This window comes from Periophthalmus magnuspinnatus, chromosome 20 (assembly GCF_009829125.3).
Source record: "Periophthalmus magnuspinnatus isolate fPerMag1 chromosome 20, fPerMag1.2.pri, whole genome shotgun sequence".
NCBI lineage: Eukaryota > Metazoa > Chordata > Actinopteri > Gobiiformes > Gobiidae > Periophthalmus > Periophthalmus magnuspinnatus.
The window spans coordinates 18,580,108-18,607,140 of record NC_047145.1 but is presented as its reverse complement, the minus strand read 5'-3'; the positions used below and the strand labels follow the sequence as shown (position 1 = coordinate 18,607,140).

The 27,033-nt window shown below is 38.5% G+C and overlaps 1 protein-coding gene across 2 annotated transcripts in view; it reads right to left on the bottom strand.

Moving 5' to 3' along the window:
* The window catches only part of myripb (myosin VIIA and Rab interacting protein b), a 140,413-nt gene that overhangs the window by 51,300 nt on the left and 62,080 nt on the right, over positions 1 to 27,033 (bottom strand). For both annotated transcript variants that reach the window (XM_055230258.1, XM_033985570.2), the window contains exon 3: positions 19,157 to 19,378. In XM_055230258.1, coding sequence (XP_055086233.1) covers positions 19,157 to 19,378 — 222 coding nt within the window. The remainder of the gene's footprint in view (positions 1 to 19,156; positions 19,379 to 27,033) is intronic.

The following is a 27,033-nucleotide window of genomic DNA, read 5'->3' as shown; positions in this document are numbered from 1 at the left end:
CCAGGTCTGTTTGTGATGAGGATCAACATTATAACATAGACCAGAAAATAGCATAATATGGGCCCTTTAAGTAATCCCTGTCAGTAGTATTAATATCCCATTTCTTTTGTTCAGAATGGACTTTTCACTATACTTAGCAGTATCTTGCTGCTCACTTTTTCCAAGTATCTCATTAGCGGCTCTCCCCTGGTCTACTTAAGACTAAGATCTTAATTAGACTAGCTGTGACAAAGGACTAAAACTGATACTCACGCTAATTGCCTCACTAAAGTAACGTGTTAATAACTCTATTGGGCACAAGGGTTTGGTCTAGTCCTCGTCATCTGCATTTCCCTTCAGTGCCGCCATTTCAATAGCCACCAAAACACCTACTATTTAATATAAGTGTGTGAATTTTCCAGATAAATTGAGCTGACCTTGAGGCCACACTTGGACCTCCCTTGAGTAGTTGCTGAAAAAGCAGGAGAATAACGTTAGCCATTTCACAGCACAGTTCCCAATTAGGGAACCCATGAAGCGACAGCTCCCTAAATAAGCCCCTGGCCTGCTTCATCCGGGACCACTTTACCCCCACGTTAGTCACACAAAACAAAACAACTCCACACCAGACTCATCAAACTGTGTCCATGTCCTTTACCTTGTCCTAGAGCAGCGGCATGTTAGCTGTCTGCAGTGTAATCGCTCCTCTCACTCTACTGTCAAAACAACCTCTTCAAACCACAACACTGCACGCTCCGATAGCTGCAAAACAACTACTAGGACTACAACTACTAGTTCTACTATTAGTACTACTACTACAACAACCACTACTACTTCTACTGAGAGGATTAAATGCTTTGTTTATTTACAAAACCTCTTCACTGCCACTAGACCTGTCACGATAACACATTTTGAAGTGCTGAAGCAAATCTAGACGATAAACGATAATATAGAAACCAAAATATAAAGCAGAAATATCCCCAATTGTATTATTAATGTACAATATTGTTAATAAATAACAGAATGCAGCACTTATGAAGTTTGTTTATCGCTGTAATGAGTCATCGAAGTTCATATTTCAAACTTCTACAGCTCAGATCAGAAAATAACCAGATATTTCATCACAAATATGAAGAAAAAGTACCTAAATCCAAAAAAATGTAATTGTTATTATATTATTGTGACAGGCCTACTTGCCTCCATGGTTGTCACCTGCTACATCCCACTTTAGGCAACAAAGTGCGCGTTCTTGTCCATAGATTGATGGGTTAAAAGCAGGAAAAAATTGAAAAAGTGTAAAGAGATGATGGATTTTGACAAGGACCAAACTGTGACAGCTATGTGACTGTCGCACAGCATCTCTAGAGGAGCAGATATATTGGCTTGCTCTGTCAGTTTACAGTGTTGATCAAACAAACTCCAAAATGCAAAAACACAGTGTTATTCCCAAGGGTATTTTCCTCATCAGCAGCGTATTTCACTCTATACATGGGTGCAGAACACAGTAATACTACCACTAATGCATCTACACAGACATGTTTATCCATCTCTCACTCATCTGCCCTGTCTCATTTGTTGAACATGTTTTTCTGTGTTGCCAAGCTGATGCCGCAGTGACAGAGACAGATGGAGGGATCGAAAGGGGAGCGGCTCTCTAACTGATACGCCTCTCACTTTGATCCGGAATAACACCATAAGACACGATTTGCTATTGTCTGTCTGGCCATAGATTTTTGCGCTTGTACTGATCTGATGTAGGACATTTGTTGACCCAGCAAACAGAACAAACTATGCCTTTATATAAGCCAGGGTATTTTTTTTTTTTTTTACATAGTAGGCTTTTAATGAATCGTTAAATCTCTGCTGACAGGTGTGGTATCATTTTGAGTGGGAGTGAGACAAGTGGGACTGTGGGAGGTGAAATGTCATCAGTCTTCATCAGTGACTTGTCATGATGTGATATGTGGACATACGACGCGCAGTAATGACAGCTAATGGATTTCATTATTTATATTTTCATTTCACAGATTTACTCATCTATAATGGAGCTATAATGGTACCACTACAGAATTACTTTTGCATAAATTATATTAAAATGTCATTGTTAATTGCACATACTGTCATTTTTCCCCAGAAAGATACGAACTGGTGATTTGTTGCTTTGTTACCATAAGCAAAAAAATGTAATTATAAAACATTAGACATTTAATGATGCTAGACAGAGTTTTATGGTAAAATGGGAGTGTGATGATCGTCCCTCTGTTTCTCTGTGGAAGTCATTGATTTCTAACCTCTTGATTATGATAAAACTTGGACATTATATTGATGAAAATTCACAGCTTTTTATAGACAAATGGAAGAAACCAGTGGAAGCAGTCGGATTTAAGTGTCAAATAAACACACATGGACAGCCACTTTTGAGTTTTGACTTGAACTATCACACATCTTTCTGCACCTTGGTTTGTTAATTATGAATGTCTTTTGGACCAGTCTTTGTTCTGTATTGTTTGGTTTGTATTGTACATAAAAGTTTGACATTTAATAGCAATGGCTCAATTTGAGAAGGAGCCAACTTCTAATTCCAAATCCCTTTACTAGTAGATTCTCTATTATTGGTACATTCTGCTATGTATTTGTTGCAGCTCAGGCCTTTTAATGATACCGTCTACTTAAAAAAGGGTTTGCTGGGATTACCTTTCTTTATTTTAATCTTGCTTAATCGTTTATTACTATATTTCTCTGGAGCGATATATCGTGCTTCACACACAGAACAGAACACAGAAGTATCCAGTAGAGCTGTGGGCCTTTAGAAGATTTGACTCATTTGACTCATTGACTGATTATTTTGGGATCGCAGAGATGGCAGCAGTCAAAAGAGGGCATGGAGTGAGATAGCACAGAAAATGTAATTTACTAGTACTTTTTAAGTTTTACTATTGCAGTTTGGGTCAAATACATAGTTGGATCTAGGCCTGTCACAACAATCACTATATCGACTTATTGTTCAATATATGAAACTTGGAACAATAGATTTGGTGCTCAATATTTTTCTTCGTGTACGTTTTCTTTGTAAAAGTTGGGAGATTTTGGCCATTTTTATGTAATACGATAACATTTGAGCTGTAGAGGGTTGAATACATCACTTCTATGGCTAATTATTGGTTCATTCTGCCATTCATTTATTGCAGCTCAGGCCTTTTAATGATACTGTCTATTTAAAAATTAATTGTATTTGGATTATCCTGCTTTGTGTCAGTGGCATAAAGTAGCGTCAATATTACAGTTTATGGCAATATTTCTCTGCGCCAGTATATAAATCAAAATGTTCAAATTCAACTTCCAATTTGTGACCAGGAAGAACAGTCTGAGGGAGTGAATACAGAACATGTTGTATTGCCTTTGTGCGTGTTGTGGTCATGCTCAAGTGGCTGCTGCATAATCATGGAGGAGATCAGAGCGTTGCAGAGGACTTGGGAAGAGCCACGCTGTGAAATGGCAAAAAAGGGAACAGAGATTGCACATGGAGCCAGATGAGATGCAGCCCCATCCATCAACCTAAGCTCCTCAGACACTCCACCCCACAATACGTGACTTCACCAAAACAGCAAAAACAGCCTGGATTCTGTTTCATATAATGAGATTATAAATTATTACCGACTTTATCTGCGGTTATTTTTGTGCACATTAGCGAAATTAGAGTGAAACATTCCTGGGGCAAAAATATCCCAGAGCAAAATAGGAGGAGACATTACTAATACTAAACTAAACGGTGCATAGGATAAGAAGCAAAGTGTTGGGAAATATGATAAAAAAGTTAATTTTCTCAAATATACGACACAATTATATAACATATAACAAGTTTGGACACGCCATCTCATTAAAGTTTTTTTTTTCCTTTTTTTTTACTACTTTCAACATTTTATATACATAGAGAAGACATTAAAGGTATGAAGTAAGACATGGAATTATGTAGTAAAGAAAAAAATGAAGTAACTCTACTAAAAATTTCTTTTTACTATATAATTCTGTGGATCTTACTTCATATATGGAAAGAAAAAAAAGTTTAATAACCACTCTTTTTTTATTTTTTTTATTTTATACTCAAATCCTCAAAGTAGTCACCATTTGTCGAAAAATATTTAGAGGTTTAGCAGAGGTTTTTTCTTTACTATATAACTCCATATATTTTGCTTCATACCTTTGATGTCTTCTGTGTGCATATAAATTGTAGAAAGTAGTAAAAATAAAAAATTTAAACACTGAATGAGAGGGTGTGCCCAAACTTTTAATAGTGTGTGAATTAACTGCGATTAAATTTCCCTGTCACTCACTCACAAGCATTGACCAATAGGAGCAGTGGGTTGGGGAAAAGTAGGCGTGGCTGTGTTTGAGCATAAAGTCCCAATATACAGAAAAATACTGAATTGCCTTATAATAAGCTCTCCAAATTACTATTACTTAGTTTAAAAAAAAAAAAAAAAGAAGGCAATTTTATCCAGTCTTTGATCACTGTGGAGAACCTTTGGCCTTTTCTTTATTTGTATATAGTCTACTCCAGGCCACACCACTGCATAATTGATGCCATGCCATCACAGAGTAACTGAAGCCATGAAACAGCGTGCGAGTGGCTGCAGACACCTCCTCTCGCCTCACGCTTGTTTTGATCATTATCTTTGACCTCTACAGCGATCAGTGGATACTTCAAGGTGAGGCGGTCCTCTGAAGGTGAAGTCTATACTTGGAGGGTAAGTGGTAATGGCAAAAGGAAAAGACCCCATTGAATGTTGCTTGCTGGTTTATCTAAAGCCAGTAAAAAGCATTTGTGTGTGTGCGTACTAAAGCCAGTATGTGAAGAAGTGAGTAAAGGGATTAAAGAGCATGACAAGCTTATCCAGTGCCTGTGTGCCTTCAATCTCATTTCTGTTTGTGTTTATTCCAACGTTTGGTTTATGATTTATTTTGATTCATGTTGATGGATTTAAATATGCCCTGTAAGTGTCTAGATGCAGCATTTGCTAAATGGTAGGTGCTTTGAAATATGCTTATCTTCGTCAGCATATATGGTCTACTTTGCTTGCCAAATATGCATATCAAATTAGATTAGAAAATATAGGATCAAAGTGGTTCATTGTAACTCAAAATATGTCAATTTAAAGCAGACCTATTGTGCTTGTCTCTGCTATATAGTTATAATCTGCGACACCCGGAGGATCATTATGTTATAGTTTGCACATTTAAATTCTGAATATTCATCTAAATTACTTAATAAAAGAAACAAGTCCACTCACTTCCACGTTAGAAAACTGCAGTGCCCAATCGGAGCTGACGTCGGCGTAAACGACGTGTTGCTGTCGGCGCCTCCTGTGAATAGCTGCAGATCACAATAGCGAGCAGCAGATTTTTTTTTTTTTCATTTGTACCAAAATGACTGCAACACTGCTGAATAATGCATGTATCACTGATTAAGAAAATAAAACTGGAGACCAAAAGTAAGTACAGAGCAGTGGGTATATGTGAAAACGGGGGTTGATCGGCAACCCGATGAAAAAAAAGTGATTACAGATTGCTCAAACATGCACGAATTATTCCAATTACAAATTCAGGGGAGCAAATGGTGAGGAGAAACAACTATAAGATGGTTAAAAGCTCTGGATTTTGCATAAAAGTTCTGCTTAAAGTAAAACAGACAAAGAAATAGTAAATGCCTCCACCTGCCTTTCTCTAAACTGTGCCAATCACTGTAAGAATATTCTAAGACTAGTTAGTTATCAAATTCTGTATCAATAAACAGTATCTAAACATAACTTACTTTGTGGAAGTCAAACTTATTTCATTTAAAGGCACGTTTTCAGACTGAGATCAAATGAATTCAGCTAAACTCACTGTGACTTGGGAGAAGCTGTTTGCTGAAACCACAACACCCCACAGCGGTACATTTCCCAAAGTGTTGGAGTAAACAGAAATAAGGTATGGAGAAGAATGCCTGCAGCTGTTTGATGGTGTGAAACCAAACCAAGAGATTCTCAGCCTCCATCAGAGACCCAGCAAGTATAGGAACAACACCAGTAACTGATCTATATACCTTTCATTCAAAATGCATGAAGTCAATAACCAATCCTGAATGTGTCCCACAGCTCACCTACAAACGCCCGAGTTTTTATAAGCACAAGTCAACAAAGGCACTGCAGTGTGAATTAATGATACACAAACAAATGCAAGGAGCTAGTAAACAGACAATACAAGACCAGCTTTTTACATTATGTATTTTCTAGAGTGTGCTCTGGCGGATTTGAAATGCTTCCCATTGGCAGCCCTCATTCAAAGGCAAGCTTTGATCCCGTCTTGGATCATACAGCTGCTCTGAACAAATAGACAGAGACAGACAAGAACAGAGAGACTGAGATACACAACCATTGTTTCCAACACTTGTTTTACTACTGCTGCTGCTTTTGATTTGTTGATATGTTGATATATTTTCTCCATTACACTGCACCAGTCCGAGCTGAGAGAAAAACTGACTTATTAATTTACATCTACATCTCTACTGTCACATTAGTTTGACTAAAGACGAGATAAAGAACGTTAATTTGGCAGAGCTTGGAGTAGAGCCACTGCTGTTACATAAAGAGAAACCTGCGGATGTGGTTCAGGTCTATAGTTTGGATTTACCCCTAGTGTCTCTGTCAGTATTGTCACAAATAATCATGATGATATATTTTCAATTGGATTACCCAGAGTTTTCATGTATTAGTAATGTTTTGTAATTTGAATTTGTATTTTTGCTGTACGTTTTGTGGGGTACAAGGAGCTCCTATATCATTTAGAATTTATCCTATTTTCTGGTCTGTGTTAAAATGTTGTTTCCTCATCACAAACATACCCGGAGTTGTGTTTTGTTTCATTCACACATGTTTAACACACAAACCCTGCATATTTAGGTTGTGTTCTTGTGACGTCATGTGGTAATACAGGAAGCACTCCACTGCGTTTTTAAACTCCATATTCCTTCACTAGAATTGTTTGGATGATTTCAACCCTGGAGTAGCCAGTCTCTACTGAACTAAAGGTAAAAGGAGCTGTTAACTTGAAAACTACCACTACATGACATCACAAGGTGGAACAGAGAATTTTGAGCTTTGGAGATACTGTATAGACAGACTAATAATAAAGGGTTACTCAAACATGTGTGAATGAAACAAAACAAAACTCCAGGTGTTTTCTTATTTTTAATGAGGTAACAACATTATAACATGGCTTAAAGTTCCCAAGAGTCAATTTTGTGTAATAATAGACCGTTAATGTTCCAAACAAATCCAAATCCAAACATTTTCTATAACTGATTGGAGCAATGATGGGGATCTGTTGATTAATTGCACAGCCCAACTGCTTCACTAATTGAAGTTTCACAAAATTTCCCAATTCAATTCCATGTTATGGTAATAGGTGAAAGAGGATAGCGAGCATAAAATCGGATTAACCTGCCTCAGTATTCCAGGCCCGTGAGGTACAGGTCTAATAACATTGGATGATTTTAGACAAATGAGATCAAACGGCGCTCTCCGCTCAGGTGGGAAATCACTGCTAAACAAGGTGCGACCAGTGTGGACAGCTCGGAAATGAATCGGCAGCTAAGCCTCATTTAAACCACTAAAAAATGAGGGAAGATGTGCGAAAAGACACAAGCCTAAAGCAAAAGTGTGCATAAAAAACACACTAATCCACCACTACGAGCCGTCTGAGGTCTCCCAGATGCACAATGAGAAGGGAAACTGGGATAGAGCCATTAGCGTTTTGGGTTAATTGCTGTTCATTTAAACTAGCAGCATTTCCCAGCACATTGAGAGCACAGTGTCGTTGTGAGGGATGTGACACTTCTTAAAATACATAATTAAAGTGTCTCCCAAAAGATATTAATATTTCAATGCACAAGGCGGTAACTTTTGAATACATTTGATTACCATAGGAAGTCAAAATAAACTAGATTATTGTGGATTATAGAATAGTAAAACACTTTCTTTAGTGGTTAGAATATGATCTGCATTGGCCTCCAGTGATTTGTACATTAACATGGCATATTCTAATCCAAGGCTAAATTATTTTTCTGTTTGTACCACAGGCTGTATAAAGAAGTGGATTAAGAGAGTGTAACATCACCCATATGTCCAGCTCCAGTCAAATGAAGCTCATCGAGGGTAGTGGTTATAGAAGCGAATTTGAAGCAGATTTCCATATTTGGATTTCTGACCGTGAGTATCATAGCAACCAAAGAGCCAATCATGCACAAGGATGTTGAAGGTAATGCCTGTTTCCACCCGCAGTGCTCATTTAGCAGCGAGCGGGTGCTTAGCAATGCTGTCAATGAAACCTGTTGCTAACGCTAGTGGGAGTGACCTCTGGGAAAGAAGGTGACTGCTTTGACTGTTATTAATGTTTATATCTTGATTTACGGACACAATAGCAAAATAAAAATACCAGGATCATTAGAGCGGGTTAATACGAACATTTTAAGACCAAAGTGACGAGCCTGACAGCAGCAGTTAGAGATAGGGGCAACAGTTTTTCAATAGAAAGTGAATTGGAGCGAGAAGTGTGCCCATGATCACTTCCTATTGGGAACATGGCAGCTAGCAGGTTAGCTATGTCCATTTCTGTACTGATTTTATTGATGTAAAATGTTGAATATTTAACAACACACACTGACTGACTCTCATTGCCACTATTAAGTTAATTTATAGAGGCGAAACTGGGAATGTTTTTGCAGTATAATAATATGCATCATTTATAGCTCATTATCTACAGATCTGATCATAAAATAACAACATAATTACTCCAGCAGCAAAACTCTATCAAGATTATGTAAATATTATTATGAATAAATCACAAATAAGCACTTCTTTATAACGTCATTCTGAGTGGGGTAACTGAGACAAAGTTTTGAACACACAGTTTGTTCTTGGTAATTGATCTGTAATGTCTCTGATGTACACCGCTGTCCTCAAATAGACTTTCTCAAACTAGGAGCGTGACCAAAGGCTGTCATATAGAAAAACAAATGCTTTTTCTCCATCACACAAGCCTTTGGAGTCGTCAGGGTGTGTGCACTGACAGAACAAGTATTTTCATGCTATGATATTTATTTTGTTCATAGCTGACTGAGCTGACCGTGGCAGGAGAATCTGAAGTGCTTTTTAAAAGGTGGAGTGAAAGTTAAGTCAAGGGTGAAGGTAGAAGTAAAAAGATTATCAAGTCTATCATAGGCCATAGAGATAGTCTTATTGCCGTCATAACAAATGTGAGAAAAGTTTGCTGATGTTGTTAAGAAAGCCATTTAGAGAGAATTACCCATAATGCATCTGGCTTCCTGGAATATGAGCCATGGCCAGTTGCACAGAAGATGGTAAAGATAAACTACATATTGGAGTTAGGCGGTGAGGCGTGCTTACATTACAGTTCATATTAGAGCGAATCAAAGGGAAGTGCTGCGAGGCAAACAGGGTTTTATTTGGTAAATGTTTTTAGATGAATCAAAAAGAAAAGCATCAACTGGAGTGACTTCCTGACGCGACGAATACTATCGTCAAGTCTCTTTGAATCTTGTAACAGAATATTTCAGATCTGAGAGCACAGTAGACAGAAATGTCGACTCCAAACCAAATTTAGTTAAAGCCTTTCAAACATGACAGCCCTCAGATTAGAAAGATTTACACAAAGTACAGAAATAAAAAGGTAAATGGTCACATTTTTACATAGAGCGTTTCCACCCTGAAGCCACTCAAAGAGCTTTACATCAAGAAACCACTCACCCATTCACACACACACACATTCATACACCAGTGTACGCAGACACCGGGGGGGGGGGGGGGGGGGGGGGGGGCGAGGTGTCTTGCCCAAGGACAAAACGACAGCATTCATCCGTGGGAGCGGGCATCACATCGCTAACCTGTGGGTCAGTGGACAAACACTCTACCAAGTGAGCTGTTATATATAATCCATCCATAAATCATAATGGAATACTGCTTTTGTATACAGTCTGTTGTATTTAAATCAAAGATAAAATTGAAGAATTTACCTACACAATGAAAATAGCTATCAAAGTCAGACCATCCCAACAAGACAATCAAACTTTATTTATTAAACCCCCAAAACATAGAGTATTACATAAACCAGTAGTATCAGTGGTCAGAGTACAGCAGAAAGGAATATAAATAACCAGACGGTCCCTTCCCAATTCAAATCTACATATCAATTGCCCCCTACGTACTGTACATACATAGCTTACCTCGCATATCCTTCCTCCCATATAAACTGGTTTTATTACACTCTAAGGCGCAACAATACTTAAACAAAGCTCACACCCGTAAAATGCAGTGGTAAATGTAGACTTCTATTTGCTGGCCTGTAAAATAAATCTTTGTCTATGTGTAATGAAATGTAACCTTTTGTTAGCAGACTGCATTCGCATTTTGTGGGTAGCCAGCTTGTTTGTGTTTGTGTTTGTGTTTGTGTCGCAGATACAGTCAGTTGTTATTATGGGGCTTATGAATGAATAAGGTGGAGGAACCAATTTGGCGAAATATGCAGATTCTAAATACATTGTCATTATTGTACAGTGGAAAGCTAATATGTAAACCACACAAGTGACAAATACACATATGTTGCCTTATCGTCAGTAAACATGTTTAAAAATAAGCCTGGAGGTGTTTGTATGTCTCTTTGCCCTGATATAGTTGCTCATTAAACAGATGTGAGTATTGCATAAACAACCTGTCACTGGAATCCCAACTTTGTTTTGAGAGAAAAGCCGTCGGCAAGTTTCATTTATTTATCATGCATTAGGACTGCATTATCATTTCATAACAACAATATCCAACAGTCGTCTACGACAAACACGGAGTGAATACAAGTCTGTAACAGTCCAGATAAACCAAAGTATATCCTAACTTGTAACTCCACATACACGCTTCTACGATAGGAGAAAAAATGAAGGCAGTGTGTTCATGTTTACCTCTAGATATGATTTATGGCTAGCACTGCTGCAGATCCCTGTGGAGAAAAATACCTGCATCGAACAAAAGAGGTCAGGGAGCACACCTCTATAGGGCGATGGAAACAGACATAGAAAATACAGACAGTGAACAAAATATTGATGTAAGGTAGTACTGTGTAACTTTTCCAGAGAAGTGTATGTTAATCTAATGCTTGTAATGCTCCACAGCTTGGCATAAACGTATCGAGCTTGCATTTATTCAATTACAGGTGTTTATTGCTGAAAAATAAATGTATTTTTACTGTGAGTGAGGCCACTTCTTCAGATTTGACCTGTTACTTGTCTTAACCGCAACACCTGCTTGTCTACGTGGAGATGGAAATGTTAATGTCATTTTGTGGAACATTCTAGGCAAAGCAATAACAACCATAACATGATTTTATAACTTTGAATTGTTATTATGACTAGAATCACTTTGCAGCTAATGGCATCACAGGTTCAGTTGTTATTATATGGAGTATATGTTACAGCTATTACTTTCTACATACAGAAGTAGCCTAGCGATAATTAGATCATAGTAGCATTAATTATAAAGTGCATTAGGGAATTATGACTTTTGATCTAAGTTATGTTTCTGTTAATGAGGAAGAGGGAGGTGTTTAATTCTTAAGATCTGATCCTTCAAATCACCGCACGACGCTTTAATCTGCGCTTTGACCGTGCAGCGGGAGACTTGAGAATGTGAGAAACGTGCTGCTGGAGAGGTCCTTTTGCAGCGTTGGCAAGTTACTAGACACTCTCTCTGCATGTGTGTCCGCCTTGGCCGCCCTGACTATGCTCAAAGCGCAAATCACCGTTAAGAGTTACGATCGACTGGCTCGTTCCTGTGTCAGCTGCTTGGACAAGAAACAAGGCCATGAGGGAAGGAGATGAGGAAGGAGGAAACGAGGAAGGAAGGAGTGATGGAAAGCGTGTGATTGGTGGATGTCCTTTCCGAGCCCTCCGTGAGATTGAGAACGCAGCTCGGAGGTAAGCGTTGAGGAGTGCTTTAATAGCCTGTTATGTTAATGGTCTTGGGGTGGATAAGGAATATGTACGCAATTATATTTTCAAATTAAAACATTATCTAGCTCCAAGCATACATCAAAAAGAGGGAATTAATGTTTGGTCACTTGCTAAAAATAGACATAGGATAAATCATTCTAGGAGAGTAACTGATTGCATGTGTGCATCAATACAGTACATCAATTTGGCTGTTTAGTACAAATTATGAGCTGTGTGATTACATTTTCTGGGGCTGTTGCGTTAATATTAAATCAATGAGTGGAGATTGTATTTGCCATTCTGCATGTAACAGAGTGAACAGTCAGAATGTAGAGTTTGTGGGTGGCTAACAGTAAGAGGGCACGTATAAAACTTGTATTTACTAGAGCTAATTTATTTATCTTTACTTATACAGGGAGAACCCAATGAGAAAGTACAAATGAGAGTACCAGAGTGTTTTTCATGAGCGCCCTATAAAAATACAGAACAATACAAACAAAAACAAATCTACAAAGGTCCATTTAAAAGATTAAAAACAAGAGCAGATGTGATTATAAATGTTTATCACCACATTATTAAAGCGCATTTGCGGCACTAAAGTATCCAGTTTTCTATGTCCTTGAAATGTATTCCATTTCTGGGATGCAAAATAGCCAAAAGCTTTTTTCCCATTTCAGTTCTAGTGCGGCCAGTTTTTAGACTTGTATTAAAAGTTCCTGTCTCAAAGTTCAATGAGCAGGGGAGATATTCAGGCAGTCCATCGTCGTAGTCCCCTATAAATACATTTTATACAGTATGATGGCCAACCTGCTTTTTCATTGCATGTACAGTGATGGGTTTTAAATTCATCACCTGTTATGAAACAAAGGGCTGAGTGAAAGAGTTTGGGGAGCGTATCTTAAGGTTGGGGATTTAATGTCACATTATTGGGAATAGGGATGTCAAGATTATTCACTTAATAATCAATGTACTTGTGAATGTACAGGTGACAATATATAATAAAAGCAAGTTCCTTTATCTATATTCAAAAAAGAAAAACTAAAACAGTAGCTCATTTGGTTGAGTGTTGGTGGTTCAAATCCCGCTTTCAACATAAACATCATTGGTTGAGCAGTCTGATTCACTGACCCACAGGTTGGTGGTGCGATTCCAGCTCCCACAGATGAATGCTGCAGTTGTGTCCTTGTGCAAGACTCTTAACCGCACCTTGCCCCAGGTGTCTGTATACACTGGTATATGAATGTGCGCGTGAATGGGTGAGTGGTTGCTTGATGGAAAGTGCCTAGAAGGTGGAAAAGTGCTATATAAAAATGTGACCATTTTCCATTTTCCATTTCTGTCCTTTTATGTCACATTAACATTACTTCCTCATTCAGAAAGTTGTGTTTCATTAAGCTGGTCACATACTACATAAGGTCATCTTTTGCATAATGTGAATGAAAGTTGGTCAAGGTGTAGATATTTGAAAAATCGCAGTCCTTCCTCTCACAAAAAACGCAACACAAACATGTAAAAAAAATCTAAATATGGGACATGACAGGAAGCCACAGGATGGAGAAACTAAATTCCACCTGGAAAACCTCCCCCGCTGAGCCCCCCATCCGATATATTATTATAATTCCTGCATGCACTTATAAGATATGGGCTCACTGCTGCTAGGTAAAAAGGCATAAGATCCAGGTTAATGGCGGAGAGGCATGAGGAAGAGCCCCATGCATCACCTTTCTCTACGCTCTCACTCTCTCCTCATGTGATTTAAAGGTTCACGCTTCACCTTATAGCTCCACATTGTGACAAATGACTATGGGCTTCTTTCCTGTATCCTAGGAGCTTTTCAACTTAAACCTTCTGATCTCAAAGGTGTATCTGGTGCAGAAGGAATGTCAAAACAAACGCTCTTCTAACAAGGAGCAGAAAACAGGAACGCATGCGGACATGTAAATGCCCAATTATTTTGAAAACAGGAGTGGTGGTGTCTGTGTGGTCTCTCGCTGTAGAGCACTTCCCCCAATCAGAACTACTTCACTAAAAGACAATGATAAAAATACTACAGTGTGGCAGAGGGGACAAAAATAAAATGACTCTATGACTTTGTATTCTTGCAATAAATGCGTGACTGTGAGCAGCAGTATTTCAAGGTTTATTTCACGGGCGTTGTGCTAGTATCCAATAAACTGCATAATGGATTTTAAAGTTAATATATTCTAATTCTGAATGCTGTATCTATTTAATCACTGAAAAAAATGTTGGATCGGACATCGGTTTCCCAATATTTCAGCAGATATCCTGGATGGACAAATAAAGTGAAGTAATAAGAGTATATACTGGTCGTAGTTGGGCCAGAAAGTCTCGTAATGTTTTCTTTTTATTTATAGAAAGCTCTTCTGTAGTTACTTGCAGGATAAAAACAGCTACATAAGACTTTCCAGTTTTCAGTTTTGTCTTATTTCATTTTTATTTAAAGGAAATCAATGCTGTTTTCAGTCTCCACGCTGGTATCGGTTGATATCAGATACCACAGATACTTAAAGCTATAGAATTGGTATCAGAACTGAAAAAGCTGGATTGGTGAAACCCTGATTTATCCCACCAAATAATAAAAAACATCCAGTAACTTCACCCATTTCTTATTTCGTTGTCTCCATAATGTAACGACTCAACCAATAAACAAATGTAGAAAATTACTTCCTTGTCTGAGATGGCTCCTGCTCCTCCACCAACCGTTTCTCTTTCGGCACAAAAATACTTAAACATCTAATCTCCCCGGAGCTGACACTTGTAACAATAAATTCTCGTGACATTTATAAGATTTCTGTAGATGTAAATCACAGACCAATATATGGTATCGTTTTTACAAGCTCCACAAAGCTCCTGCATCCTCAGCGTGACAGGCCCGGGTGCTTGTTAGTTCATGTCCTGAGGTCTTTCAGCCAATCAGCTCCCCCTGCTTGGCCTTTTGATGAGAGCAAAGAAATGATTAAAAATGTATGTGTGTGTGGAAGACTGGAGCAGCTTTTCAATGTTGCGCCAACAAGATGCTGTTCGCTGTGGTATTCTTGGAGTTCATTTAAAATTTGACAGCCAGTTAATGCGATACTGTAACTACTGGATTGCATTTTGGCTGCAAGTCCCAGCACAATAGACCTCGATTAAACAGGTTCAACTTCATTTTTGGAGAACAATTTAAATCAAGCTAAAAGGGTCCATCTTGTTTTATTGCATTATAAACCAGTAGCTTTAACTTTTCACCCAAAGTACCTCCTGAAAGTGATATTTGGGCCTTTCGCTATGTATCTGTATATCAAAATATGAGCATTAATAACAGACAAATTAGGTGTCGGGCAGGAAGGGGCGTTACCTTCAACAGCCTTCCTCCTGATTGGCTCTTTGGTTGCTATGACACCCCAAATTCGCCCCTTTAACTAGTAACCTCGATGAACTTTATTTGACTGGAACCGAACATTATGGGTGATGTCACACTACCTCAGTCCACTTCTTTATACAGTTTAGGACAAGTACTAACCCAAAGCAGGACAAAAAACGTGAATAAAATTTACCGACTCAACATTACGCAAGCTTATATACCATCGGTAATACACAGACTAAACACTTTTATAGATTATTGACAAGCAGATGCCATAATCCCAGTGAAATGCCGGAGCACAGGATTAAAAACAGCTTGACGTGGTGAAGAGTAAGCAGACATACACTCATGTGGTGCTAAGGCCTCTGGGGTCTATAGGGAACATTACAGTTGTCGGTGTTTTTTTGCGGATTAAGCAAAGAAAGGCGCTGCAGCTCAAATGCTAATGTTGACTTCATCAAGTAGAGGGTGGTGCCGAGTGACAAGTGAAATATAGAAAAAGGAGGGAAAAAGAACAGCAAAAGGGTGGTGATGAGAAAAAGCAATGTAGTAGTCAGCAAAAGTCAGCGAGGGGAACGAATTTAAAGATAAAACATAAAATCAAATTGTGTTGGGCTGATTAAGGCGAGAAGGCGCTGCTCTTTTTCTATTGGAACGCTTCGTTTTACACTACCTTTGATAACTACAATGTCACACATGATGTAACAAAATGTAATAGCGCAAGTATGGTGCAGATCTTTTTTTTACACATATTACCAGCTCATGCAAAATCTTAAACTAGATGTTTTTGATAGATTATTGCTTATCACTAAATAAAAGCGCAAATAAATGAGCCACATGAACGGTCATTGTATTTTGCACTGTAGAAGCACTGCATTAAAGTTGCACTATGTAACACAGTATGGCAATCTGGGATGGCTCTCACCGAAAGCAATTGGAAAATGCGGAACGTCATGATGATTGTTTGATTCTGATTGGTCGAAGCGTCACAACAGCAGAACAGGCCGGAAAATCAAGCTTTTGTTACATCCAGTTGAGAGAAAAGCACAGATATCTTCCTTGTCCACAGATGCACAAAGCTCTTACTCTCTACACATTTTTCACAAACAAAATAATCTGTATTGACTAAAATAGGCTGAAGTACATCTGTCTGTGTCGCCATGTTTGTTTTGGTTCACTTAGGTACTCTGCCGTTGATTTCCGCACAAACCACAATGGTGCTCTGTGATTGGTCCACCCATCCGATTACAAATGTAATTACAAATATTGTGAGAATCATATTACTTGTTAATTAGTTACATAGTGCACCTTTAAGCACAGAGTGAAACTATTCTACCAGGTCTGGCATCAGTTTAAAACTGGCTGCCCAGAACCGAGCAAAAGAATTGCCTCATTGGTCCATTTATTCAGGCTTAAAACTGGCAAAGAAATACTCTCAAATGTCATTCCCTGAGGCTGGATTAGGCAGCTTCATTCTCTGACATTCACCATCCTCCTCCCTCTCCTCCAAGTTTCCCCCTTCTCCCTCCTATCTGTCACCACAGGATCCTCACTGTATAGATATAGAGCGTAAACATCCAGCATGAAGGAGCAGCACTCGAAATGTTTTGACTGTGTATCTCCGTGAACAATGCAATTTATGGATAACAAGCTGAGGACGCTGCTAATCCTTCCAGACTGAGAAGGGTCATGCTTGTCTCGGCCACTCTGAGCAGAAAGATCACAGTGAAGATAATGTTTTTTAAGCAAAGTAAATGTATCAGATCTGCTGAATCATTTTGCTAGTCATATACCAGCTGTTACCACCTCGCCAAAATTACACATCAATCCTGGCTCCGGTGCAATTAATCACCATTGCGCCATTGTAAGTGCAGATGGTCCCAACATGCAATGGGCTCTTCCATGTGTCCTCTGCTATGACATACAAGAGGGGGCCACTTCAGCCAGTGTCCAAGTGCATAATGATTACAAATCTGCTTCCCGTCAACAGAAATCACTGGTGAGCAGCGTGGCCAAGCTCCTGTGAATTGACGGACAGCCGGGGCATGCGAATGGGCTCATTTGTCCGTCTGCTGAATTGATTTTACATTTAAATTTAACCAGAGAGGCTTGAGGAGAGCCAAAAAGCACAGATAGTGAGGAGGTGATGGCAAAATATTAATAAGCTGATTCATAAAAAGATGAATGCCCACAACAAGACTGGATCATTTGCATAAAAAAAAAAATAACAAAATTGCACCTTAAGTAAGAAAATGACTAATAAACAAGCAATCTAGCAGTCAGATCGCAAGCACCAGTGTAATTTCTTATGCTTGGTTAAAGGTTTGCAATGTAACTTTTATGGTGATGGTTGCCATGGAGATGTAATTGCTTTTTCTGGAATATTTCAAGATAGGCGTTAAACTTCACTTCTCCTTTTTAATTTAGAATAGACTTTATTGCTAAAAATACAACTGAAAAACATGAATTACAGTGAGCAGCAGCATCTCTCCACAGATCTGACCTGTAACTTAGCCTGGTGCCATCCCTTGTGTGTCTTAATACCATACTGTGGGACATTCAAGGCAAAACAACAGCATTTCTATGGAGACAAGCAGGTCGCACACCCTCCACCAGAAGTTGCTAGTACCTCTTTAAATGTACAACATCTGAAGTATAAGATCCGATATGTAAAACACTGTACACAAACGTGCCGTGACAATGGAAAAATATTTGTCAAGTCTTAACTAAAATCTACACAAATACGATGAGAGTAATTCCGACTAAAAACAGGCTTAAGCTGTTTAATTCCCTAACTAAAAGTGCTGTATTTATTTATATGAAGCTGGTAAATAGCACTGTTGTGACATGTGGCCCATCTGTGATTCAGTCTAATGAGAACATTACCAAGCCCCAGGCGCACACACTCAGAGGGGCACACACCCAAAGAACAGCAGCGGGAAAAGGCAGAAGTCTGACAGCTAAAGTGATGAATGCAAACCCTACCAGATATTTCCAATGCCATTCTTCAACCTCCTCCTACCAACCCACTGTGCACTATAAGGTATGAAGGTACTCTAACTTAATTTAACACAGTGAAAATCAATCAGGTTAAAGAATAGGTGAGGGGCGGACAGCAATATGGAGCACGCTCGGTCAACACCTTTTTTTTGGAGCCTGAGTAAATTTGTCCCAAAACAAGTCAGATCGGAATCCAAAAATAGACTCCGTGACAACTAATACTATTTCGGTGATTCATAATTTCAGTCTGACAAAATAATGTTACCTTAACCTGGCAAAACAAGAGCTAAGGGCAAAAAATCTCACTGTAGTTTTATGATGCTCTGCTTGTCAAAAATGTAATGTAAAAATGATATAATGTGATAGCAGTCAGTTCTGTGTTGGCTCTATGTCCAATAGATGTTGATGGCAAAACAGCATGTCTGATTAACTGTCCTCCCTTCTGTGTTCAAAGTGTCCTTTTCTCATTTTCCAGCCTTGTGCGTTCCCCACTTCAACAGTCACTATGAATTTATTTTCACTCTTAAAGTATTCTTCACTATTCAACTAATAAAGACATAAAAATCTGGAAATATATAAACTAAATGTGTAGGTATTTTAACAATTTACTTTTACATTCCCATAAAAACCTCTTATTTCTTTCCCAAAGTGTCACCTTTTTATCTTTGCCATCAGCACGCTTGCACTACAGCGTCCTCCCATTCACATCTCTCATTGACTCTAGTAGTGATATCACTCTAATGCCGTGCGGTTGTGTGTGTGGGAATGCCAAGTGCACTAACCTCCCCTTCTGACACGCAGAGCAGAGCCAAGCTTTGTCCCTCTTGTTGTAGGAGCAGCAGCCTTTGCACACGTTGTACTGGCAGTCCAGGCACAAGCGCTTGGGGTTGAGCAGGAAGGTGAAGGGCGCGCAGCAGCGGATACAGCAGTGCTCGTTGAAACGGTGCTGCTTGGACAGGATCGAGCATCTGCTGCCTTCCTCCGCTAGCTCCTGCTTCATTTCACTGTGGGAGAGAGAGAGAGAGAGAAAGAGAGGGAGAGAGGGAGAGAGGGGAGGGGGGAGAGCCGTAAGTCCAGAGGTAAAATGTGACAAACGCTACCGCAGAATTAATGAAAAACAATAAGGAGAGAGTGGTGACTGAAAAGGTCATTTGATTGGTGAAAATAGTCCCCAATGCTTCGCCACCGATCCTAGGATATTAACATGATGGCTGACATTTCAATTTGGATGAACCTGTCACATTCAGTTTGCCAACATCCAAGACTCAGAGGCGGGCATGTCTACCACCTTCTTAATCCAGAGAGCTGATAATTAGAGCGTAGATGGTGATATTTATCATAATAAATGGGTCCAAATGGTCTCCAGCTGAAGGTCAATTTGTAGGAGAAGCATTGGTAGCAGGTGGGGTGAGAGAGAGGGATGAAAAGACTGTACTCGGGAGCGGCTGGACTTCAGTCAAAATTATAGCCAAAATGTAGCAATGCTTTTATCTGCTTACGACAAATGTTTCCGTCCAGCCTCCTTCCGAGTGATTTGGCAAACTGAGAACTTCCATTAGCATTTCATTTTGCCCTTTAAACGATGTGCAGAAATTGAAAATATATCAACTTGTTAAGCAAATGGTGTGTATCATTTCTTGTTATAACATTGAAAAACGCATTACAATAGCCCCAACTACAACTGCGATAAAATTAATGAGCAAATGCTACTTCCTCTATAGGTCAGAGATTCTCAAACTGCGGTATGTGTATGTGGGCTACTTCTGGTTCTCTTTCGTAAGATTTGTCAGTCAAATTTGGTCCTGGTTTAGGCCAATTTTAGACCTGGTTTAGTCTGGATTAAGACTTAATCATGGTGGCAATATTATGGTATTACTTGGCATGAGATGGAATTGGAAAAGGGCATATAGTATCAGCTTCCATTTGGAGGATTAAAACACGCAGCTTTTCTATCCTAGTTCATTTACATTATGCACATGGGTTTATACTATGGGGAATAGCGCAGGGTAAGCAATCCAACAGAGGCTGGAACTAGGTAAGCAGAATATGAAGTGTAACCGTACTTAACAATATTTCACTATATTTAACAGTACAACCTTACACTGCTGAGGCTGCGCTGTTGGTGTGAAAGTGAGTTAAGCTCAAATGGGCAGAGGCTGAATTATTAAAGCTGGTTCTTTACTCTCGACACGCTGCAAGGGCACGGACTCATGGCTCTGATTGATCTCTCAGATACACTGTTTCATCACACACTATGCATACAGTATATTTAAAGTACAGGTATAGCTAAACAGAGTGGAAGACGGGTCCAATCTTAAATAAGTAACATTTTAGACTCATTTATCGTGATTAAGATGCACTAGTCTATGAAGTTATAGTTTTCTACCCAGGGATAAAATGACAGGTCGCTATTTGAACCCAGCCTGAGCACAAAAAAAGAACACAGCACCTCCCAAATATGTAAATAATGTTGTAAAGAAAAAGTTGCTAGTTACAAATACACATAAGTACTATTATAAGTCAGTTAGTTAGCCTTTGGTTAAGGGTATTTGCATAAGTAGCTTGATAGTATTAGTTGTTCCAATGGCTGTGAAAAACCCACAAATGTTTCACACTGTATTTTAAAAGCTCATTTGAAAAGCACTGAGCTGTCGCCGTTCTCCTTTTAATAATGGGATTTGTCTATGGCTGCAATTTCCATCTCTATCTCGAAGCCATTTAAAATCTATGTATTAAGTCAATTAAAGTTTCTGTTGACCAAGCATTACATTTCAATATGCAAGCAGATGACCATACAGCCATGATTGGCCCCAGAGCCAGACTGAGACAAAGAGCGAGAAAACCACAGATCCAGTGCATGAACCTGGTAATGTAAAAGTCAAATGCAAATAGGAAGATAGTGCTTAAACCAGCATATTGTGGCCTATGAGTGTGTGTGTGTGTGTGTGTGTGTGTGTACATGCATAACCAAATGGGCCAAGTTATTAAGACCAGTCCTCCACTACTGCTCTGATTGGTTTTCATATGCATCATTACATGAAGCATATTAATAAAACGAACAAACCAATTCACATTTAGCGCTACGTGAGAGCAGAGTGAAGTGATACCAACGAAAGAAATGTGATATTCTACAGACGTGCTTGCAGGAAAAAATACAAGTCAATCAATCATTACAAAAAAATACACATTCACTCAAATAAAAAGCCTCACCATCTGCTTCACAAAGCATTATAAAGTAGTGTATAGAAGCCAAGTGAACGCCGTCTGTATGGAAATATCTAGAGAAAGAGAGAGAGAGAAAGAGACAGTGCTGGGAACTCATTTCCTTCAGTCACGATTAAGATCAGGAGCTATTTGGGTTCTGTGCTTCTGCCGGTGATACAAGTTTAATGAACAGCACAATTAGATGATAGCTACAGCTCGGGCCATTTCATTAAACGAGTGGGCAAAATGTACACATATCTGCAGGAGCGGAGGGGAGTGGTCACGGCTGATGTCTCCTTATATTAGCTCCTGTCAGTCCTAATGAGACATGAAGAGCAGCTCGAGTCTGTGGACACACTGAGGGTCAGGCAGCAGTCAGCAGGTACAAAGAGATTAGAACTATTAGTGATTTTACACAACATAACACATGGCTTTAATAACATGGAATAATTTGATTTTGTTTGGAAGAGAGATGTCGGGATAGGGCTAAATATCTGTCCTATCATGAGTGATTTCAATTCAGTTATATAGAGTTTGAAAAAAAATTTATTCTGTCAACTGGACAAAAAGCCAATTCTTCAGTTTTGGTCAGATTGCTGCTGGACACTGCCTTATATCTATCTGAAAGGAGGAGCTTACTACACTGAAGCTACTACTGAAGAAGCGGTTTGGATGAGAAGCGACACATCTTCACTTAAAAACTTTTTGTCCAGTTGACAGAATTTAACTTTATTTTTATTATTGATTATACCTGGATGACTGGGGGATTACACAAATACCCTGAATGTTACATAGATTACATTATGTTAAAGGAACAATACAATGGAACTTGTATAATGGAAATTAAATGTGTTATTTTGTATTGTTTTGTACTGACTGTATCACTGTGTCTGGGCTCACATTCAAGTTATAAGGTTGGCTTCAGGGCAGTTCCCTTTTTTAGAAAACCTTCCATAAAAGTAAATAGTATACAGTTTTAAAGCTTTAAAGATATTTTATAAAATACATGGACCTTTTTACATTTGTTGAATAAGGCAGAAATTTGACTTGAAGCATGATCGTCTAAATGAAGGTACTGACACTACTTGAGAAATTGAATTACTGATAATAGATTGAAAGACATGAAATCTCTTTTAACTTGCACATAATCCATGAAGTGAAGCTCCTATATTATGCAAAATGTGAACTTTTAGCCATGTTATAATGTTGTTACCTCATCATAAATATACCTGGAGTTGTGTTTTGTTTCATTCACACATTTTGGCGTAACCCTTTATTTATTAGTCTCCAAAGGTCAAAATGCTCCGTTCCACCTTGTGATGTCATGTAGAGGTAACTCTCAAGTTAACAGCTACCTTTTACCTTTAGTTCAGTAAAGGTAGGCTATTCCAGGTGATTCTAGTGAAGCTGTATGGAGTTTAAAAACACAGATCAGAAAATAATATGGACAGAATGTGGAATGTGGGACCAGAACTCTCAAACTGTAAAACAAATTTTTCAGTTCAATTCAATTTTATATATATATAGCACATTTAAAATACAACTTAAGCTGCCCAAAGTGCTTCACATAAACAACAACAAACAATAAAATACAATCTACAATGCAATTTATTTACGGACACACATAAAGCAACCTAATTTAACCTAAACTCCTTTACTTAAATCAAATGTGGTGAATCCAAAAGACGTATCACATGTGTTAAACTGCCAGTCTCTACCGAGCTGAAACCTCCATTAAATGCCCCTTTAAACATGCAATGAGCTAAAGAACAGACATGTGGCCACTTCAGGCTCTGCTGATTAAAAGCCTGCTCTCTACAACACAGGCTAATGGTGACTGAAATGTGTTAAGGTTTACCTCAATCTAAAATTAAAAGTACATTGATTATTCAGATGAGACTGTTTTGAAGCCACACAGATCTTGAGGGTGGGAAGCGTGCAGGGGAATGCTGATTTGCTTGGTAATTTAAAACCAAGATGGCAGCACGATAAGAGAATTTAATATGTGGTTTATGCTGTCAGTCCTGGTGATTATTCTATATGTACTGAAGATGTATTGACTCTTTCTGTCAGGGTGCACCCACATCCCATTCTTGGTTCGCTTTATCTGCTAGACATCTATTAAGTCTCCTCACAGGCCTGCTGCCAGCGCATTTTTCAGGCTGAAAGCAAAGCAGCTGGTGGAGTGAACTTATATCTTCATATACTGACATTCAAGATAGTCTTTCAATGTCAAGTTTTAGTGTACTTTTAACAACTTCTCCATATACAAGCCCTTTTTGAGATGGGAATTTTATAGTACTTTTATGTTTTACGAGAAGATTTTGGCTCTTCGTGGTCAATACATTTTTCTGCTTTCCTCATGCTAAGAAGAGCCAAGAAACTAATAGTCCTAATTTTAACCTACACCTAGACATATACAGATATATCTATTCAAGGTGCACTATGTAATATTTCTGGTATAAAAGTCTGCCACCTGTTGGTCTCCATGGAAAATGTATTGCTACACAGTATGGAATTAAACCCATTATTCTCCATGTAGACAAGCAGGTGATGCCACTAAGCCAAGTTACAGGTTAGATCTGTGGAGATGTGACTCCCTCCCACTAAGAAAGCGTGCTTTTCAAGGCATTTTACACCTGCAATTTAATAAATGCAAAATAAATGGCTTTAATGTCATACTGTGGAACATACAAGGAAAGCTAGCTAACCACTCTGTTGATAAGCACCCATTGGTAATCCTTGTAATATTTTTCAACACCATTTAATGTAGTCTATTAATACAATTCTAAACATCAAAGTGGTACATAGTTGGCTGGCTCAGCTTCTGATTGTTTGAGCCTTTTTTCAATTTTGAAACATTAGCTGACAAAATTACACTATGAACTCTGGAGGGAAATACAGAGCTATGCTTTGATCCAGCAGCTATTGGCAAAAAAAACCCATAGCACCAGCTTTCTTTTGCCTGTGTGAGCCAATAGCCTGCAGCACAGAGGCACACCTGGCTCAGAAGTGTGGATGTATTTTCTGATGTGAGCCTTGAGTGTAGATCTATTGATTTGAGCGCGTTTTCAAGAGTACAGTAGCCAAACGTAGTTGGTAATTGCAAATCGACCCAGTGCTTTCATGGCTCTTAAGAAGCTTTTAATTGAAAATCTGCACTTCGGAGTGTGAAGATGTTGCATCATGTCTTGTAGAGTGATTTCTGGTTGAAGAAAGGCTATCATTGGTTTCTATTGCATGTGCGCTCCCATCCCCGCCTGTGCGCATTAGAGCTGGTGGAGGGGCGCTCAGGGCTGAAAGAAGCGCTGAAAATGTGGAGATTTCTGGCTCAATCGAAGCCGGTAATTTGCATTTGGATCCCCACTGGGTGAACCCAAGCTGCTCCGTGCATCTAGCTTGACATGCCAGTTTAAATGAAGAGTAAAGCTATACATAGTTTAAAAAATACTCTACCTCTGCAATGCAGAGAAGTGCAAGAGTTGGAGTGGCATTTTGCTCATAAATTTAAAGGTAGAGAGCTGGTGGCAGTTGGCTATTAGAGGGGCTGGCAAGCAGCAGATTGAGGCAGAGGTGCCAGAAGATGAAATAGTGTTCTTGAGGGAAGGCAGGTGACAGGATGTGAAGTCAATTAGTGTCAGATCAAACATGCAGTCAAACTTAAGTATATTTTCAGTATACTTTCTATATGCTTTACTTATTTTGAAGTATGGTTTAAAAATTCTAAATGAGCAAGTGTTTTTTTTTCTGTTAAGTTGGTAGTAGAAGATGTGTAAATATAGTAGTACTAATAGTAGTAGTAGTAAAGGTTTTGATTAATAATAACAATCATTTTTGTATTAATAAAAGTAGAAATGGTTGAAGAAGTGGAAGTATACTGTCGTTGTGTCCTTGGGTAAGACACTTCTTGCCAGTGTCTGCATACACTGGCAAGAAGTGTGAATTGGCGAAGGTGGAAAAGCATTATATACAAATGTCATTAAGTCAAATACTGCTACTATTTTAAGAGCTTTCACTTGGTAAAAATATAAGAGTTGTTTTTGTACATTCTTTCTACTACATACCTGTGCACTAAACTCAAGAAATTATGAATTATAAATTAATATTTTAACTCCGTTTTAGTCAATAAAGTCATTTGTCAATTTGGATTGCTTTCCAAAATGAAAATTATTTTTGACAACCTTGGAGTGCTGCTCACTCTCATCTGACTAAAACATGAACCACCTTTAATAGTCAGTAAGAGAAATAGGCAAAAGGTAATTGAGCTCTCAAAATCAAGTGCTTGGGCTAAAACACTGAAATAAAATCACTAGATTTTTGTGGCTTTTTCATTCAGACTGGCTTCCAATTTCACCCAATTATGGTAAATGATCACATTTTTATACAGCACTTTTCAACCTTCAAGGCACTCAAAGCACTTTACATCAAGGACTACTCACCCATTCACACACATTCATACACCAATCTACACAGACACTTGGAACAAGGCAGGTTAACAGTATTCATCTGTGGCAGCTGGAATTGCACTGCCAACCTGTGAACCTGTGGGTTAGTGACCACTCAACAAATGATGTTTATGTCAAGAGCGGGACTCGAACTGCCAACCAGTGGACAAACATTCTACCAACTGAGCTACTTTTGCCCCTATTATGTCATGCTCATACTTAGTTTTTGAAGCAGAATGTAGCTAATTTATACTACATGCATTATTAATGGTGTCCAATTTTCCTTTGTGGCCTTGGTGTGTTTTATTCATCTACTGCATAAATAAAAATGGACCAAACACTTTTCTGTTATCTACTCTTCGAAGCAACAATATAAAAACAGCACGGCTCCATTGCATTGTCCTTTTTTCTTATTACACTTGTCAATCAAAACGGCCACCGTAGGATGAATGGATACCTCTCTCTTTCTCTTAAAGTAAAGTAGAAGAAATAATCATTCAAAACACGCACTATATAACTGAAGATCCTCATAGTATTGGACCACGTGTGGAGCCCAGAGATATGCAGCCTTCTCTTTGTAAATGTCAGATTCCCTTTTTTCCTGAGTATATACTACACAAACTCGAATTGTAGGTGATATATTCTTGGGTGATAACTATATGAAACATTATTTTGAGAAATAATATTTTGCTAATAGTTAATCGCTATGGTAATGGTCTTAAGTTTTCATCATTGTGAAACCCATGGGCAATATTATAGAAATGTGTGTTTTTGCTTCCTGCAGTTATATTTGCGTATTTTGGAAACCAGCCAAGAACAAACTAGCATGAAATACTTTGATCCAAGACTTTTCTCCGAAGGTGTTTTGCACTATATTATTATTACTATATATATTTTTGTTCTAAAATTTTGAATTCTAAAATGAACTGAATTGAACGATAAGATTTTCAATTCTTAGTCTACTTAGGTGACAGCAGCTCAATTTGTAGAGTATTTGTCCACTGACCCAC